Here is a 19,741-nt window from a genome sequence, read left to right as displayed (position 1 = left end):
GTGTGGAATAAAGGTAAATTATGTGAAAAATAATGCGTTTTTTAACAAACGAAGCATTAACACATGTTAGATTATACCCCATAAACACAATCAAGCCTAGAAAAAACCCAGTGAACCACCCCTTTAAGAAAACAATACACCTGATCCTTGATCCATTTTCAGTCAGTTGGTTTGTTACATTTTTCAGTTTCTGAAAGGCTTGATATGACATTATATGGGTTACTATTTTATTTTTATTAGAATTTTGGGGTATTAAAAAAACAAATAAATAAAATATTCAGATTTTTCACATGCATTACAGTTGCAAATTTATGGAAGCATTGGTAATGTTGTCTAAATAGCTGTCTACAATTCTAGCTTCTTTATCCATTTAAACAGTTCTGTATTAATTAAAATACTTTTCCCTCTCTGGAAATATGGTCATAATGATGATTTGTGATCTGAGCAGTGATTTAATTCATTTCTTAGTGTTGGCTGTCAGCCATGCATATTAATTCTGGCACTTTAACTCTTTCTATGGTTCTCACAAGAAGCCATTTTGGGTTTGGCATCTGTATGTGACCTTCGACCAAGTTCACTGAAACATTCTGAGGTTTTAACCTCAAACTGGAGTGAATTTCATCTTAATTGGACTCGGTGTATGTGTGTGTGCTTTTTGGATGAACGGTGCTATAAAGCATATGCCAGGACAGATGTTTGCCTCGTTCATGGATGAGGTTGTGTGATGCTGCCAAACTCTCTCATTACAGGTGCTGAGGTCTGGAGCCCTGAGGGCCCAACCAGAGTACTGACACACACACATTGCATACACATTAATGCAAATACCAGACCCTCTCTAGACATATACACAAACATATATAGAAAACACACAGCTCTTCATATAGACAACATGCACAGACAAATGAAGAGGGTGAAAGGAGAAGGAAAAGAGGAAAACACGCAACTGCTCTCCAACCACACAGTGCCTGTGGAATCCCAGTATCGCTTTCCTTCTCTGTCAGGATGCCTCAAGCACCCTCATCCGTCAGGATTCACAGCGTCCCCGTCAAGGTTACAGTGCCTACACAGACTGTTCCTGTGGAGCTCGGATAAATGACATCCTACCCTCACCACATGCATCTTTAATAAACTGTCATCTCAGCCCTGATTTGATCCAGATGAACAGTTCGTCTGGACTTTTTTTAGCCAGACCCAACAGACCCTATTTAATGTAATGTAATGTAATAAAACATTTTTTTTTTTACGAAGGTTTAGTTGGACCAGCATTTATTTATTTTTTTATTGGTCACTACATAATACTCAAACTCTCATCTGTGGTATTTGATAGTTTTTGATCATTTCAAAATAATAATAATTATAAAGAATGACTAGCTGTACAAACTTTTAAATGGTAATGCAGTAGAAATTTGTTTTTAATAGCTGCATGTTGGGATTAAACTTTAATTAAAAGCAACTCATCTTTAAGCTCTTAAAAGAGAACAGTGCACATCTTTAATCATTAAAGGTGTGCACTGCTCACTTTTAAATGTCTGAAGATGAGTTGCTTTTCTTTTTAGCTTATAACTTATAACCTATTTCCACCTAGCTTTGCACCCCACAGAGAAGGTGTGGCTTTCAGGCAAAACCTATGCACTTTGATTTCACTTCCTGTGTTGTTTCGAATAATGTAGTGCAAAATGACAGCGCCTTGTTGCTTCTCTAGCAGTTTCACTACCTGAAATCACCCCCCTATGTCACTTCGCAGCTCAGTATTTGAGAGAATGGTTAAAGGAAGAGGCATATTGAGCTATGTAAAATGTATTAAAATATTTATTATATGTTTAGTATTTCCCATATGAGCTGAGCTTAGGGCCTAGGACAAAAGTTTGTGGGTGGATCAGAGGGCCTGCCAGCCTGGGACAAAGTTTGTACCTGAACATGAGATTTATAAATTGGAATGTGCAAAAACAAACCTCCTAAGAGGGTCTTAACCCCACCAAAAAAAAAAAAAGATGAAGTTTGACTATCTAGTGTTTTGAAGTGTATTGACTCTTCTCTCTCCACTGCAGAGGGACCGTTTCTCTGTGTATGGCGAGTACTGTAGTAACCATGAGAAAGCACTCAGACTACTGATGGAGCTTAACAAGATCCCTCACGTACGGACTTTCCTGCTGGTAAGCACCTTTCCTTTTCAAAAAGTCCAGTCTTTTTTATTACATCATATTCTGATGAAGATCCCTACCACATCCTGTGACCGTGCTGGCACAGATAAGTTTCACATATGAAGCCCTGCAACAGATTTCATTAGTGATAAGATCAAATAAACATTAGTGGCTAGATCAGTTCGTCACAGGAAATAAATATATCTCCAAAATGTATTGAAGTGAAAGTGATACCCAAACTTATTTTACTGTACAAACCAGGATGTGAGAGTGTGCCTTTCAATGCTTTCTATGGAAAGCCACTGTATTCTCAACATGAATCAGTTTAATGGGATGTTGTGCAAATCCGATCATGTGTTTGTTTTTCCAGCACCTCATGTTGTTAGGAGGAAAGAAGAGCACAGATGTTCCTCTTGAGGGGTATCTCCTCTCTCCCATTCAGAGGATCTGTAAATACCCTTTGCTACTGAAGGTACAGCTTCCCTTTTTCCGCTATGGCTATTTTCAAGCAAGTGCATTATGAGTTGAATATTTCTTCCATATATACTACTTTGCAACATTCTGATAGCCATACATTAACAGTAGCTATGTGTATGACAGGACAAACAAACCTAAAACTAAACATAAAATGACATTTGCAACATTTTACTTCACTAATGTGACATTTCCAAATGAAAAAGACTTTGTTTTATCAGTTAGGATTTATTTTTTTTAAATGGGTGTTACTATTTAGATATTTAGCGATAAGTTAACATTATGCAGTTGCCTGTGTGTCCTTAATGATGTCAGAGGAAAGGAAATTTGTTTAAAAAAATGTCGAGCTGTTGGGGAACGGTGGTGTACATTTATAATTACTCTTTCTTGGGAGTAAGATCATGAACGCATTAAATGGGGTCAATTTTGATTTACTATTGATTTTAAACAGTCCTTTATAGCCCAGCATATCAGCAGATAGTTGATGTATAACTGTGTAACACAGGAATGTACCTGCTGTTTGTCCTTCAGGAACTTTTGAAGAGGACTTCTAAGAAGCATTCAGATTACCCCGCAGTAGAGGAGGCCCTGCAGGCCATGAAAGCCGTGTGCTGCAACATCAACGAGACCAAGCGACAGATGGAGAAACTAGAGGCTCTTGAGATATTACAGTCACACATAGAGGGCTGGGAGGTGAGTTAGATACATGATCGCTCATTGTCATAGATGATGCACTTTTTTTCTTTTCCTGGTTGATGGTTTTAAAGGAACAGAGCAGCACCAGTTAGTTTGGTTTAATGTTTCTTTAAAAAAACTCTTTGTTATAGGGAAGTTCCTCTTTGACAGTATGCTTTGTGTTTATGAGCATTTTTTAAGCGTAGCCTCGAAAGAATCACTGACGTGAACATGATCAGTGTCGCCTTGTGTCTGCTGATGACATTTTCTTAGGACAGGAAGAGGAAGTCTTAACACAAAGGGCCGTTGCTATGGAGATCTGTTAGTTTTGTGTGCCACCACAAACTCCCCTCCTCTCTCTCTTTGCTCGTCTTTCATTGCTTGTCTCTCCCCGCCTCCTTTTTTCCATCATCTTCTCTATGCCATAGTTACTTTGTCTCCATCCTCTCTTTCTCTCACTCTTTGTACCCTGTCCATTAACCCTCTTTATTGATTTATCCGATGCAGTACTGAGTGGTTGTACAAAGTGGGGCATTTTCTATAGCTGGCGTTGAGCCTTAAGTGTTGCTTAGATGGTTAAAATTTTCACCGTTTACTGCATACAGTGCATTCTTGCTCCTGTTGAGTTATTTTCTAGTCAAATCATGCCTCTGTGAACATTCAAGATTCCTGCAAAGCATGACAGGATGGGGATTATTTAACATATTTTAAAGTTTGTGGGTAGGAATAGTCTGCCCATAAAAAAATATAATTGTCATTATTTACTCAATCTGATGTTGTTCCAAATCCATATTGTTTTCTTTCTTCTGTAGAACACAAAAACAAGTTAATGTGGGCTGTCAAACTATAAAATGACAAGAATAAATGCAAAATGTACAAGAAAATGCAAAAGTTAAGTTTCATAACACTTCAGAAAACTTGGAATGTAGAATATAATGGAATTTGTGTCTTTGTTTTTTTTTTTTGTTTTTTTTTTTACATAAAGCTTGACATTCTAGGTATCCATTTACTTTCATTATATGAAAAAGAGCAGCAAGTACAATCCTGAACATTTCACAGAAGAAAGCAAATAATATGAGTTTGGAATGACAGAATTATTCCTTCAAGGTTTCAATTCTTCAGAGATCATGTATAGATAACATTAAACATTTAACACCACATAAAATGAGGGCTTAAACATCAGGCTTTATGTAACCCCAGATATAGAGTGTTTCAGGATGTGGGCTCTGATTGAAAACAAATGCATTAAGTTTCCATTTAGTCCAGAGTGTTTCACCTTTATAGGTAAATAGTGCAGAACAAGCGGGAAGCAGATTCCCATCTCTCTAATTGACCCGTCTGGGCACGCCATTGATTAAGCAGAGAAGATGGAGTCTGCTTATCAAACACACTCACACACGCACACACCTGCTGAGCATAGAAAATCACATCCTGTACAGAGTCAGCACGAACCGCAGTGTCAGAGTGGAATCAATTTTTAATGGTACTGGATATTGAACAGGACACAGTCTGTGTTACCAAAACCTGTCGGGCTTCCTCAGGCCCCTTAAAGAGAAAGGAGACGCTCTTATCTGAGGCACAGATGGAAGGTCTGGTTTAGTGACCAGATTGGAATTGTTTTAAATTAAATTTGACATTCTCACTGTCATAAAACACAAGGAGATTGCAAACGAAGGCAAATATAATGTCCACTTGTTGAAAAGATGGATGATCAAATAAACTGATGTATAAATCTTGGCAGCATCTTCATAATTTCTTTCAACTGCCGCTACATGAACATAGGCAGCTAATCACTTCTGAATAAAATATTTATCATGGAATGTTTATAGTAGAAACCCTTATACTGTTCTTTTTCATGGAACTTGTGAAGATGCATGTTTATCAAAATCAATACAAATATTCCTTTGTTTTGTTCTCCAGGGGACGAACTTGACTGATATATGCACTGAACTGTTACTCCAAGGCAACCTTTTGAAGATATCAGCTGGAAACATCCAGGAACGGGTCTTCTTCCTGTTTGACAACCTCCTAGTCTACGGCAAGAGGAAGTCCCGGTTAGGCCTTTAAGATGCTTTTGAGTTTTGTATTAATCTGGTCTGTAATATTGGTAACCTATCTGCATAAACATGCATAAACATGTTTTCTTGTAGATTACTGTTATCCCTAGTAAAACTTCACTGAAACAGCCATCAGAATCATGTGTAGAAACTAAACAATATTGGTCTCATTTTGTTCTCTCTTTAAAAACCCAGAGTGTCTGGGAAGAAATCCACCAAAAGGACAAAATCCATCAACGGGCCGCAGTACGTGTTCAGAGGCCGCATCAACACGGAGGTCATGGAGGTCGAGAATGTGGAAGACGGAACTGGTAGGTTTGAGTTTGTTAGTGCTTTTAAAGTGTTAGTGCTCTTAATGTGTTATGTATTTTCATGCTGCTTAAGAGTATTGAATTGTTAGCTTAGCAACATGCTAACTTCAAAGTCTATTCAAATCAGTTGAGTTTCCTGTGCAGCTAAGTAGGTTTTGAAACTATTGTGTTTGTATCCTGCCACACAAATATTAATGTTTTAAAGATTTTTAAGGTTTTTAAAAAAAGATTTCTGTTATGCTCTTCACTGCATTTATTTCCATCAAAAATACAGTAAAACGGTAATATTGTGAAATATTATTACAAAATAAAATAACTTTTTCCAATTTTAATGTTTAAAATTTTTATTTATTCTTGTTAAAAACTGATTTTTTTTATCAGTCATTACTCCAGTCCTTAGTGTCACATGATCCTTCAGAAATCATTCTAATATCCTGATTTGGTGCTCAAAAAACAGTTCTTATTATTGTAAGTGTTGAAAACAGCTGCACTGCTTAATACTTTTGTGGAAACCATGATATATTTTTTTCAGGATTCTTTAATGAATAGAAATTTCAAAAGAAATCGAAAGTAATAATAATAAAATTCTGATCATGTTAAAAAAATGTATAAAATAAATAATTAAATAAGCTAAACTTTTGAATGGTAGTGTACAGTACAAAGCAACATTTTCTTGGGATGTGTAAGGGAGTTTCCTGTATGATATCCTTTTTTTGTTCTATCTGATCACCATGTGATACTTATGAACATCACAAGAAACAAACCATTTAAAGGGAACTTCAGCTGATGCAGTAGAAATTAGCGCCTCTATGTCCTAAAGATAAGATCACGCAGGGCTTCTCAGAATCGAGCGCTTTGCATTTAGCACCTCTGTTGTGCTGACCGCCGAGAGGCCCTCGTCAACAGTGCCGTTTAGCTGTCGGGCCGAGCATGAAATTCAACTCTCAGGGGAAGCAACGGCTGCTCTTCTCACCTTTTGCTCTTAGTCTTTCACCACACCTTAAGTAGCAGGGTGGAAGTGCATCTTCTCTCTCTTTTTCTCTGAGCCACAAAGAAAAACATCCTTTCTGAAAAACAAGCCATAGGGCTGTCACAGTACCAGCCTACACCACACGTGCCTTCAGTTGATACGGCCAGTGTGAGACTGTGTTTTGTGTTTCAGTCTCTCAGTGTCATGTTTATCAGGGCTTGTGTCACATGACGCTCCACATCTGTGTAAATGCATCATTTAACTGGTGTGTTTTGCCTTATTGGATAAGGTTACAGATAAAATGACTTGCATGCTGGGGGTGAAGATTGAAGATAATTAGTTTGGAATTCAGATATTGGGCCTAATTACAGTTTTATGATTACAGTGTTGTTTCAAGGGAGATTTCAAGGCAGTTTAGTGATGAATAATGATTGGAAGGGGTAGGTGTTATGACCAAAACCTTATATCAAGCTATGAGTAATTTTATTTGCCAGTCATTTTAATTAATATTTTATGCTGCAATATCACGTAATATGGTATGTGATATATAAAATGTAGAAATACATTTATAATAATTTTATAAATATTAATTTAGTCTTATTTTAATATACCATTTGTATGTGAATTTCCAGAAAAATATACATATTATTAAATAAATAAACAGATAATAAATTCTATTTTATTTATAAATATTATTCATATTTTATATTATTATTTTAAATATTAAATATTTTACAAATTATCTTTTTTTTTTGAAACTGTAAACCAAAAGATAGGATTATTTATAGTAAATTAATAACAATAAAATACTGACTTTACTGCAAAAGCAGCACCATAATATGTAATGGTCATAATATGTATGTAATATGTCTTGAGTGGAAAAAACAAATGATTCAAAATAGTAAAAGTAATAAAATGTATAGTTCTGACTCTAAATTTTGATTAGATCAGTCACATTTGAAGCAGTAATAAAATGGCACATCATTTGTGGCAACAGGAAAAAAAGTGCGGCAACCTTAAACAACTCATTTTTATATTTTCACATTACTCCATGTTTCTTCATCGCTCTCACATGCAAAGCATGGCAATCTGATCTGCTTGTTTTGACTGAGCTATTGTTTTAATTGGAAAACAATCAGATAATGCTTAGGTGGCGTTTATTACTGAACCAGACTTGTGTGCCAAATAAGATTACCCATAAATTCTTTCCAGTTTTATATGAGCTAAAAGCCTTTGTCAAATCCTCTCAGTGCTCTGAAATCTATTTATACTACCTCAACATTAACCACTGCTCATTACCTATTCCATACCTCATTCATTTCTCCATATAATTCACCTGCTGTCAGGTCTGGGATAATAAAGGACCATGAGTAACAGTCTGAACCCCTCAGTCACACACATGCTCTCTTGTCAGGCTTTGGTTTAATGGTGGGAGAGAAGTGCCATGTGCCGAAATGCACCTTTAATTATTTCTCACACTAATAGGATAGTTTAACCTTTTTACATTATTAACGCTTCTAGATTGTTGAAGAAAATCTTATCTTATTATCTGTGTCAGCATTTGTGTTTGGGTCAGTAACTCATTTAGTTATGGTTAGAGGGAACCTTTTTAACCTTGGTAATGAGCTGACAAAATGATATCTTAGCGGAAATGAAATCTCCACATTTTTTAAGGTTATTTTGAAGGCGCAAACAATTTTGACAAATGATCTGATCTGATTTAGTTGTTTGCATGCCATATAAGTAATAGTTGTGTTGTATATAATGTTTGTGTGATCTAGTTCTCAATTGGTGTACTCGTGTTATTAGCGTTGATGGATATTGTTTAACCTGTTTTGTCTTTTTCGTGTTCTTTTACTTTGTCTTTCTAGCGGACTATCACAGTAACAACTACACAGTGACCAATGGCTGGAAGATTCACAACACGGCCAAAAACAAGTGGTTTGTGTGCATGGCCAAGAACGCTGAGGATAAACAGAAATGGCTAGACGCCATTTTAAAGGAACGTGAACAGAGAGAGAGTGAGTAATTTTTTCTTTGGTTTATAATGATGGAGTATGCAACATATGAGCATGAAATAACAGTTAAATGTAAAAAAGATTTAAACCGTTATAACTCATACTAAATTTTTTTGAATCAAACCAAATCATTAAAAAATTTCTGATGGCATGATGACTGGTTTTACAATTTAACATGTTAATTTAGTAAATATTTATTGTGTAAAATTGGTAAAAAATAAATGCAATTACATTTAAATGATCGTATAATAGTTATTTCGAAAGTGATTTGAAATTATTTTAAAAAGAATTTATCAATAGCCAGTCCTAGTCACAACATTTACTAAATAATCATACTTGTCAAAGCAAATATTTTTACATCTATTGAATAGGAATGAACCCATTTCCACTGTGCTTTGTATTTTAGCATCCTGCATTTTGCTATAACTAGTATGTTTTTATGTGGATTTTTTTCTTTTTGTTCTGTTGTGATATGAAACACCTGTCCTCTGCTGGGACACCTGTTCTTGTTATATCTGCTTTTGAGGCTTGTGTTTTACTACAGGATTGTTCTGATTGTTAGGTCACATGAGCATAGCAGTAAAACCACAAATATACCACAGAGCCCTTTCTGACCGCAGCTCTTATGTTTCAGCATGAAGTATTAGTCTGTAGGATCGGTTACCAGTGTCCAAGGCAAAGTCCTCAGCCAGAGTATTGTAATGCGGTGTGAGTTGGCGGTAGAGCGAGACATCACTTTAATGCTGCATTGCCAGATGAAAGCAGAAGTTTTATGGAGCATATCAGGTTTCCAGCGTTTGAAATCGGAGCCCATTTTAACAGGTGCCACATCAGTCACACCTCTCTGACCGTCCAGATCTTTAGCCAGCACCCCCTTCGTTCCTCTGTACAAGTCAAAGACATCAAAGGCTCCAATTTAGGAATTCTGGTCATCTGGAGTGTAAGATCAGAAAGATATTTCATTCAAACGCAAATCTGAATAACGCATTACAAATGCATGGTCTGCTTAAAAGATACCTTTAAATAATTAACTAACAATGTTTTAATAATTATTAGTAATTTTTAAATAATTGTAAAAAAATATATATATTTAAAAATGCATGTTAAATGGTAATATTTTTTATTTAAAATAAAATTTATTTATTTATTGTGAAGAATGTGGGTGAACATTCGCTGAATTTATACCTACGTTCATCCATTTCGTGTTGGTGTGCACTGTTTGAAATCAGCAGTTCAAAATAAGCAAGAAAAAAAAAATCTAGATTTAGGGTTTGAAATGAAGACATGCTCATTTCTAAAATTGCCATTCAGCATCAGACCTACAGATACCAAGGTGGAAATTACGCTTCAGCAGGGTTATTTCTGAGGAGCCATTTTTAATGATGCATTGCTTCTTTGCCGAGACTTGATTGAATTGGAGCCTCGTACAGCTGCCACGAACACCTTCTCAAAAAACTCTTTGTGAGCGAGAGCTGCAGCTGCCGGTGGCTTCCCTCTCTCCGGGGTCTCAGACACAGTAAAGAGCTCTGAATGAGAGCCATGCCAGCTGCCGCCACATCTGAGCACGTCCCACCTCCTGCATCAGCTGCAATCCCATTGATAGTCTCTCTTTAACACCACCTTTTGTATGGTAAAAACGTGAATGTTTTTTTTGACTGAAGGATTCTTTGCATTAGTCGACATACAAACAGCCTCGGACGACTTAAGTGTTTTTTTTTTTAGCCAACCTACTTTGTGCAAAGCTCCTGTTTCCGTTGCAGCTTGACTCTGGCTGCGTTGCTAATATAAACAAGGCTGTTTTCAGCTGCATTGCACTATTGCACAGTTTTTAATATGCAGTGGTGTTGTTTTCAGGTCTTTTCAGGAAACTGCAAACATTTTGGTAGAGGTCTTTATCTGCATCTGTAGCTGTATCTATTCTCACCTTATTAACCACATCATGCCACTCAAACAGAAGTGCAGCAAGAGAATGATTATGAGTAGTTTTTGGGTTGACCTGCCTTGAGTTATATGTGATAAGCAGTAACAGTTTAATGTCTTTTTTAAAGACTGGCTAATGCTACTTTTTATTATTTGATGATGGAATTTGACGAATAGAATTAACGGTTTAATTTTGTGTGTGGTGTGTGACTTGTATGTAGAATGCTGATACCGATTTTGTGAGTCTTAGCCCTTCAACCACCAAAATACCTCAAATAGCAACATGCATGTGCATGTGTGAACAGAAACACTTGCAAACCCGTGTCTTATAATAAAATCAGTTAAACCAGTGTTTCCTCTCAGCCTCACCTAAACATTAACTGACACAGCAACACGCACACTGATTTAGTGAAACAGCTAGTAAGTGACGCTCGAGGAGTAAACTGTAATTATACAACAGAAGTCTAAAGTGGTTTCTTTTACATTCAGACCAGTTCAGTTCCTTCCACAAATTTGCTATTAAAAAATATTTCTCCCCCCCTCAAGACCACTTATGTTTGCCAAATATGACTTATGATTTTCTATGAAAAATTGCACACATCTGACTTGGGTTGCAGGTGCAGCAAACTGAGATAAAAAATAAATTCCTGTACATTTGGATTTATTCATGAAATAACTTTTACAAAATCATTCATAAATTATTATTTTTTAAGAATTAACATTGTGACAGCATTTACAATAATTACAAAATAATACAATTAAACAATTTATTTAAACAATTTGCATGTCCCATGCTCCTAAATATTTTTTAATTTGTATAAATGTTTTATTCACCAAAAATACAGTTATACAATTATACAATTTAATTAAACAATTTGCTTGTTTCATGAATGAAGCAAATTGTTATTATTGCTCTTGGATGTGTATTTCTTAATTTGTATTAATATTGTTTTAACAAAAAATACTCCAAAATTTTTTTTATTATATATATATTTTTTCATGTGTATAACTGTTCTAAAAAATGTAAACTATCTCAAAACATTTGAATGTTTTTTTATTTTTTATATTTTTAATGACATTAAATTGCTGATTTTTTCACTTTTATTAGGAGTTCTTGACTTTTTTTTCTCATATTTATTGTCAGGTTTGAAGCTTGGGATGGAACGTGATGCCTACGTCATGATCGCAGAGAAGGGAGAGAAGCTCTACCATATGATGATGACCAAGAGCCGCCACCTCATCAAAGACCGCCGCAGGAAACTCACCATTGTACCCAAGTGCTTCTTGGGAAAGTAAGTTTGAGCATGATGTAATGCATTTTAGAGATTCTCATTTACAGAGGGGTTCACCTTATGACTGGTCAGTTCCCATGCCAGTGATTGGCTCCCTCTGTGCTGAGTGCAGCACCTTCCCTCGGCTGCTTTTACACCGTCTGACTGTCTCCTGAATGTCTTGCAAGTCATCCTAATCCAAGAGGCCCCTGCATGAATGAAAATGCATGCACACACACATACACACACTCACTTAGCTCTTGTAAATGCTTTCCCAAGCTCACTGCCAAGCACCCCATTGGACACAGACATTCCCAGCAAAAAAGCCTTCATTAAAGAGAAATCTGCATTCAGTCTCTCTCTTTTTTTCTCTCTGTATCTTTCTTCATTTTTCCCTCTCTCTTTCTTTCTATCGCTTGCTCACCCAGTCTTTCAACACCATGAATGAACAATGAGTGCTATGTACGCCATTAAACTTCCAAATACAGTGTGTGTGTTTGAGAGTTGAGAGGAGAGATTCCTCACACCAATTAAAATTCCCTTTTCGCACTGCACTAGTAGATAAGGGAAAAACACTGTGGTCCATTTAAAGCTATTATATTGATGCAATCTAATTTAAATGGCCACAAAAATTCACAAGTTCAGATATGAGCCTCATTAAATTGATTCATAAATCTGCAGGGCCTTTCCGCGGTGCAGTGTTGGGAGCCAGTAACTCAAAGTAGCAAATGCTGCTAACTTTATCTACATTTTCAGCAGCGTGAGTAGCTTAGGTGTAGCTTTTAGCTACAGTGAATAACAATATTGTGCAACAAAATGCAGTTTTTTTTTTTTAAGATAATGGACATAAACTTACTATCCTAAACTGTTCTCACAATTGCGAAGTCACTTCATTTTAGTGAATTTCAGTTGGAGAAAAGAAGAAAGGATTCGAAGAAATCACTGAATCATTTTTAAACTCATTTATTCATTAACTCATTCATAATTTTTATTATTATTTTGTAGTTAGATGCTGCTGTTCCATTTTTCCAGTTCTAGACCTAGTTTTATTTAGTATTATAGTATTTAATTTAAAACTATATATTTCAGTTTACACAGTTTGACTCTGATTGAGATCCTCACTGGTTTTGAGGCAGATTAATGACTGCTGATTCAGTCATTAATCAGTAAAAAAAAAAAAAAAGGTTAACTTGATTAGTTCAAATACAGTTAAGTAGAAGTAGCACTTCCGCTGAAGTGGCTTAATAGCAAACTGTCGCTGGCCTCACGGCCTCAGCTGTGCTGTTGTTCTCCTGTCAACACCTGACTGGAGGAATTTCGCACTGCTCCCTTAGAACACAATTATTAGTGCGTTTCAGCCTCGGTGGTCCAGGTGAAAGCAGCTGTGATTGGCTCTGTTGTTCGCTGGCTTGCGCATCCATCTCAGAATAGAACACAATCCGACTCCTTCCAGGAACAGCCGAGCAGTTCAGCTGTTAATATGGACAAGCGCTCTGCTACTGCTCAGACAGTAGCACTGCTCATGTTCTGACCATATAACCATGATAATCCTGCCATTGTTGCATAACACTTGAAAGGATATAAAAAATGGCTGTTTAGATGAAGGTGAATGATGAGTGAAAAATCCACCCACAAGAAAAACATTTAAAAAACATTGGTAACGCATAACTAAAAGTTCATCCATTCAGAACAGCAGGCCCACTGCTTAAGATTTTTTTTTTTTTGCAGTTCAAATAACAGTTTTCTACGGAAGAGTTAATAGTGCTTTTATACATATGCAAGCTTTACATTTCTGTCTTGCATTTCTGAACTCTACGTGTATTTCCTTAAACATTTATATTATTATTATACATTTCATTCATTTTTAATTTTTTACAAACTAAGAGCCACATTCAAATTATTTGCTGTGGTAATCAAGCTTCACTTGTATTCAGTAAACTAATATCTCATTATATCCTTGTCTGTCACATTCACACACACATACATACATCAGACAGATATAGATAAAAGCTTAAGAAATTCTCACACACATCTACGGCATGTGAGAGGGCTCTGTGTGCATTAGCTGTGGAGAATATTAAGGAGTTACATAAACACTAATTAATTCACCCCAGGGACGCCCACCTCCACCCCTTCCCTTTCCTGCCAATCTGAATTAGAGACTTATGTAATCACAGCAGACTCACTGTCTGTTTCATTTCACTGCTCTCTTTCATGGGCCTGACTGCCCTCTCCTCTGTGAACTTCCTCTGCAGAGCTGCACATAAAGGCCTTGTAAGCAGTCCGTAAGATCTACGTAAGCCACATCATAAACTTCTATTGTTTGGATTTTGTGTGAAGGGCTAGATTATGTGATTACTACCCGCTTATTGATATAAACAGTTTGACAGTTTTTTTATTAGTGGTCAATGCAGCTGCTGAAACGCATCTGTAATTGGTTAATATTCTTTTCTTTTGTGGTAGCATTATTTTTATGCTTAAAACCTTTTTGTGTTTAGGAGATTGTACTCGCCACATACTTGACACAGTAGTCTCAAATCACACACACTCAATCAACATGATCTACAATATTATGCACAATTGTGCTAATTTTCTCACATATATTGTTGTTGGTAGTACTGTTGAGTTGCATAGACAAGTAAAAGTGGTATTAGCTAGTATTGTCATCGCTGTCAAGTGTTTGATGGTGAAGGGTAAAGATTTATCAAGGTTAAGTATTTTAAAAGAGTTCATTAAGTTGTGCATGTCGTCAGCTGATTTGGAGGAGATATGGAGGGCAGATCAGTTGAGTAGTCAGGTGAGATATGAATGGAGAATCTGGTCGTCTTACTGTACTGGGTGGATGTGGGGCGCCTTTGGCACCCGCATCTTCTCTTCTCCTCCTGCTCCATCTGTTAACCCATCCTTTCATCCGACCCCTCTACCCTCACTGCTGTCATTCAACATTTGAAGGACGGACACACACACACACACACACACACACACACACCCCCCACCCCCTTCTCAGTTCTCACATTTCCTTTAAGGCATCATAACGGTTTACACATTGCTTATTTCTGTCACTGGATCTAATGGGATTCACAGTTTCTCATGCAGCAGTCATGCACATTTCAGGCATGAAGTCACACACATGCAATCACACACAACATTAGATTCACCACTAAACCACCTCACACATGTAATTGCTGAAATTTCTCCCTAGCCCTCATCAGAACCCATTTATAATTGAATTACTCCTCTTGAAAATGTATTTTGGCAGTTGATCAGACTAGCTAGCATATACAGTATACTAGCTACAGAAGTGTGTGTGTGTGTGTATATAATACTATATTTTATGAAGAGTTTATTTGCAAAAACAGATAACTCTTTTTTTTTTTTTTTTTCATTTTCAAAAATTTTATTTTACTATGTTGTTATGTTTTTACTGTGTTTTATTGTTAGTTAGCTGTATTTTTTAGTTATTTTTAAATTAATCAAAATAACCCAACTGCAGTTTGTTTGAGATTAATTGTACAATTAAATGCACAATGAAAAAACATGATTTATTAAAGTTATCTGCTTTTGCAAATGAACTCTTCATATTATTTTATTAATATGCATATGTATATTAACATTATATTATATTTATTATATTATATTATTATAAACAAAACTAAGATCTAATTAGATACTGAATATTAACAAAATGCTTATCAAATTAGTTTATATTTAATATATTTTTTTATATATCTGAAATATTTCATAAATAAACATAATTTATTAATTTAAATTAAATTTATTTAAGTTTTTGGTTGAAGTGATTTCCTGAAACTAAAGCAATATGTGAACCCTACTTGTGATGTTTGAACTTTTAAGTCCTTAAGAGGTTGGAATGCAGCTTGATATCATCATGATTTGTGTTCTTGGTGAACTTTTTACCAGTCTTGACCAGTCACTCTGGAGGATTGAGGGAATCCAAGTTCCCAAGTACCTTTGACTAGGGTTTCATAAATCCTTCCTTTATCATGCGTGCAGCATTGTGTTATGTGCAGACTGACACAGCTGTTGTCTCTGTGTGTCCTCAGTGAGTTTGTCTCATGGCTTTTGGAGAGTGGAGAGATCAGTAAGTCTGAGGAGGGAATCAACCTGGGTCAAGCTCTCCTGGAAAACGGCATCATCCATCATGGTAAGAGAAGGTTCTCCCTTGAAGAAAATTGTGTTGTTACCTTGATTTTGTTGGACATGGACCATGGTATTCCAGTAGTATCATTTTTAATTACTTTAGGGTACTATGTAAATGTGAATATAGTACTATGGTATTCAAATACCATAGTTATAATATCTTATCTTAGGATGTGCAAAACCTACATATTTTCAGAATCCACCAGTTGGTGGGTTCCATGAACATCTGTTGACATAATGGAAGCTCTATATCAATTGGCTATAAATAGCTAAATTTATACATAAACAAGACTAATGATTAGTCAAGATAATGACTAGTCAACCATTGTGACCCATCACTGTAAACTAATTACTAATTGTAATCACTGTTACTTCATACAAATCTATTATTCTTTTTCTCTCTCAGTGTCTTCTCTCTTTTTCTGTCCTTTTTTTCTTTCAACCTCCTCTCAGCTCCAATATATTTCATCATGTTTTTGAGTGTTGCTTGGTTTCACCACCAAAATGCAACTGCTGTCTGTTCTGTTTTTTGATACGGTCTTGCCAAATTAAATCCCAATCCATTAACTGTTTATACAAATGTTGGACTGTTAAAAATCACCATTTGATGAATTTACACTCTACAAATCTGGCAAATATCCTTGTTGGCCGGCACTCACTGAAATCCCCTACAGATGATCGGCAGTCTGGATAGTAACATGACATGAAATGCTGGTAGAGAACAGCATTATTCTGAATTATTCAAGAGGTGCAGTGCTCTGAGATCCTGAGATTTGGGGAGCATCATACCTCTATTTTACAGCCAGGGGATTGACACACAGTGAAAACTGACAAACACCAGAAGGGATTGGAGTGATGAATTCAAGTATAAGGGCTCAGGCGCTCGATCAATAATATGGTGGCAGCATTCAAGGAGAGGTCAAAAAGGCTTTTGTGGAGTGATGGCATTCACACACTTCAATTAATCACAGACCTTCACATACATGTTTATCAGCCCGAGTCCGGGAGCAGCAAAGTTAGAGAAACCAATAGATCACAAGCTCAATTCCAACTCATGGTGCTGTGTTATGTTAGAGGTGAAGTTTACTGTTTAGGCAAAACATAACCAACATTTAACTGTATCTATGTGTGTTTTTTCCACCGTAGTGTCAGACAAGCATCAGTTCAAGAACGAGCAAGTGTTGTATCGCTTTCGGTATGATGACGGCACTTATAAAGCCAGGAGTGAAATGGAGGACATCATCTCAAAGGTATTTCCCCTAGAATACTTGCTAAAATGATAGCTCATGTACAAATGATACATGAGAAAAGATAAATATCTTTTTTCTGCGATGAGCTCAGCAAAAGAATGAATCCAAGGCAGACAAGATGAGAGAAATGTAATTAGAAATTAGCTTAAAATTCATTAAATTCTGAAAAGTAACTTTAAAAAATTGCATTGCATTATACGTATTACTCAGTATGTGTTAGTGCTGTGCTAACATCAAACTCTACTGGAATCAATTTAGAGTCAAGTTTCTCATGCACTGTTTGTGCTAATGTGGAAAAATTGTTTGTGTAGGCAGCTCACTAGGTTTGGTCCATTTTAACTAGTCAGTTTACAGATTTAAATCAACAGAATCTTGAGTGCCTATGATCTCGATAAATAAAGACTACAAAATGGTCCACTTAAGAATTGTTGTCAACAACTCAGTCAAGCAGTGATTTCAACAGTAAATGAAATGAAGAAAGCGATGCAGCTGTTGGTGCAAATGCTTTATATGAGTGTATGTGTGTCCGACAGGGAGTGAGACTTTACTGTCGTCTCCACAGCCTCTTCACACCTGTTATTAAGTAAGTGACACATGTTCTATGACATACTTCACACTCCAAACAAATGACAAAACCCTTACTCAATTCACACTGTTATTAAAGCGTTATGATTTGTATTTAATTTTCTGACAATATGTGTTGTTAACACCCTTTTCTTGCACGTGGTCAGTAGCATTGCCATTTATTTATTGTCTCTTTTAGAATAAAATCCAGGTTATAGTTAAACATCTTTTGACCGCAAATACAAATTATTTTTAATAAACAACAGTTTAATTTCAACTGCAGTAAAACGTGTCCGTTTGTACTTCATAGATTCACCTTGCTTTTGCCTTTTAGTCCTTTAAGAGCCTTTCTGCTGTTATCCTGCAGAGAAAGAGACAGCAGACATCCCTGAGTGTCGTATTTCACATTGTAGACACGCCCACTTGTTCCACTGACCGTTGACTACAGAAAGCACAGTACATCTCTATCCTTTTTAGCATTTGAACCTGCTCTCCCTCTGGTCCTGTGAGGGAGGAATGACCTTACCTTTGCATCTTTTGAAAAACAGTCATATTCTCCTTCATTCAAAAGCGACAAGACAGTAACGTTTAATATTTATGATAGCGAACACGAATGACCTCTCCTTTTACTGTGAATATATAGACCCCTTTGTGTGTGTGTGTGTGTGTGTGTGTGTGTGTGTGTGTGTGAGGACTGCAGGGTCATATTGCTTTTCTGTCACCATTCACCTTTGATATCTAACATAATGAGCGAGGAGAGGCCATTGAACTGCAGTTGGGACCAAGTCTGGTCTCAGATCCACAAATTAACACAGAACGTGTTAGTTACTTGCCCTTTAGCAGATACCTTTTATCTTTTTAAGCGACTTACAGTCCAGGTCACTAATTACTCTACACTAATTGCAAGGACAGACCACCCTGGAGCAATCTGGGACCTAGTGGTAATAAAAGATCTCAGTTGATAGAAGATATTTTCAGATCATTGATCTCCATTAGCTGGGCTTAAACCCACCTTTGCCACTAAATCGTTCAGTACCCGCTTCAACACAATCACTGAATTGTGACATTTCCATTATTATATCAATTATATTAAAAGTATAAAAGGCCTAATTTGGGTTTTTCCAGTGGTATATTTTGTTAGAAATGCCCTGCTCTTGCTTTCTCTTGTAGTCAGATGTCAGATGTTGTTTATGTTAATGTCTGGACAGTTGTGAACCTTTTTAAACTCTTCTTTATATACAGAGACAGAGATCATCATTTGAAAACCTTCAAATCTGTCATACCAGCTAGCAAACTGGTGGAATGGCTTGTGTCCCAGGTAATATGAGGAAGGACACACACACATACCACTTTATTGCATAAACATGCACACACAAACACACTCTTTTGTTTGCTTTCAGCTCATTGTTTTTGGGTTTCTGTACACAATTAATATCCTATTTCTGGACTAATTTAATGCCTACTTATTTACAGTTTAATGTTCACAGCTGCTTCATTCTGTAATTTCATTCCAAACACAGAAGTCATTTAACATGATTTTCCTTCTTCAGGGTGACAGCACAACCCGTGAAGATGCAGTGACCCTTGGTGTCGGACTCTGCAATGCTGGTTTCATGCACCACGGTCAGTCTCTATGTCCACATATTGTTCTTGACAGTCTTCATATAAAATCATGATGAGGTTTTGGGTCAGTTACTGTTATAATGTTAGCAGATTTGCCAATAACTGCTATGTCTGGACTAGGGCTGAACGATTTTGGAAAATAATCTAATTGCTATTTCTTTTTTACCAATATTGCGATTGCAATTTAATATGCAATTATTTTTTAAAGCTCTTTATGTTCTGTATTATTCAACAAAGACAAGCTATAAATCATTGTATAGTATGACCAACACACTATTATAGATAGATTAAACATAAATGTTCTTT

The 19,741-nt window shown here is 36.2% G+C and overlaps 1 protein-coding gene across 1 annotated transcript in view; it reads left to right on the top strand.

The window, feature by feature from the left end:
- LOC107668004 (phosphatidylinositol 3,4,5-trisphosphate-dependent Rac exchanger 1 protein-like) overlaps nucleotides 1–19,741 on the top strand; it is a 49,918-nt gene that overhangs the window by 2,055 nt on the left and 28,122 nt on the right. The window contains 12 exon segments of the mRNA XM_016459734.1: nucleotides 2,049–2,153; nucleotides 2,512–2,613; nucleotides 3,147–3,308; nucleotides 5,211–5,344; nucleotides 5,543–5,658; nucleotides 8,500–8,649; nucleotides 11,711–11,858; nucleotides 15,902–16,002; nucleotides 17,145–17,248; nucleotides 17,782–17,831; nucleotides 19,055–19,130; nucleotides 19,363–19,435. Coding sequence (XP_016315220.1) covers nucleotides 2,049–2,153; nucleotides 2,512–2,613; nucleotides 3,147–3,308; nucleotides 5,211–5,344; nucleotides 5,543–5,658; nucleotides 8,500–8,649; nucleotides 11,711–11,858; nucleotides 15,902–16,002; nucleotides 17,145–17,248; nucleotides 17,782–17,831; nucleotides 19,055–19,130; nucleotides 19,363–19,435 — 1,321 coding nt within the window.

Source organism: Sinocyclocheilus anshuiensis, unplaced genomic scaffold (assembly GCF_001515605.1).
Source record: "Sinocyclocheilus anshuiensis isolate Anshui unplaced genomic scaffold, SAMN03320099.WGS_v1.1 scaffold1024, whole genome shotgun sequence".
Lineage (NCBI taxonomy): Eukaryota > Metazoa > Chordata > Actinopteri > Cypriniformes > Cyprinidae > Sinocyclocheilus > Sinocyclocheilus anshuiensis.
The sequence above is the reverse complement of the archived record's forward strand: the minus strand, read 5'-3'. Positions and strand labels throughout refer to the sequence as shown.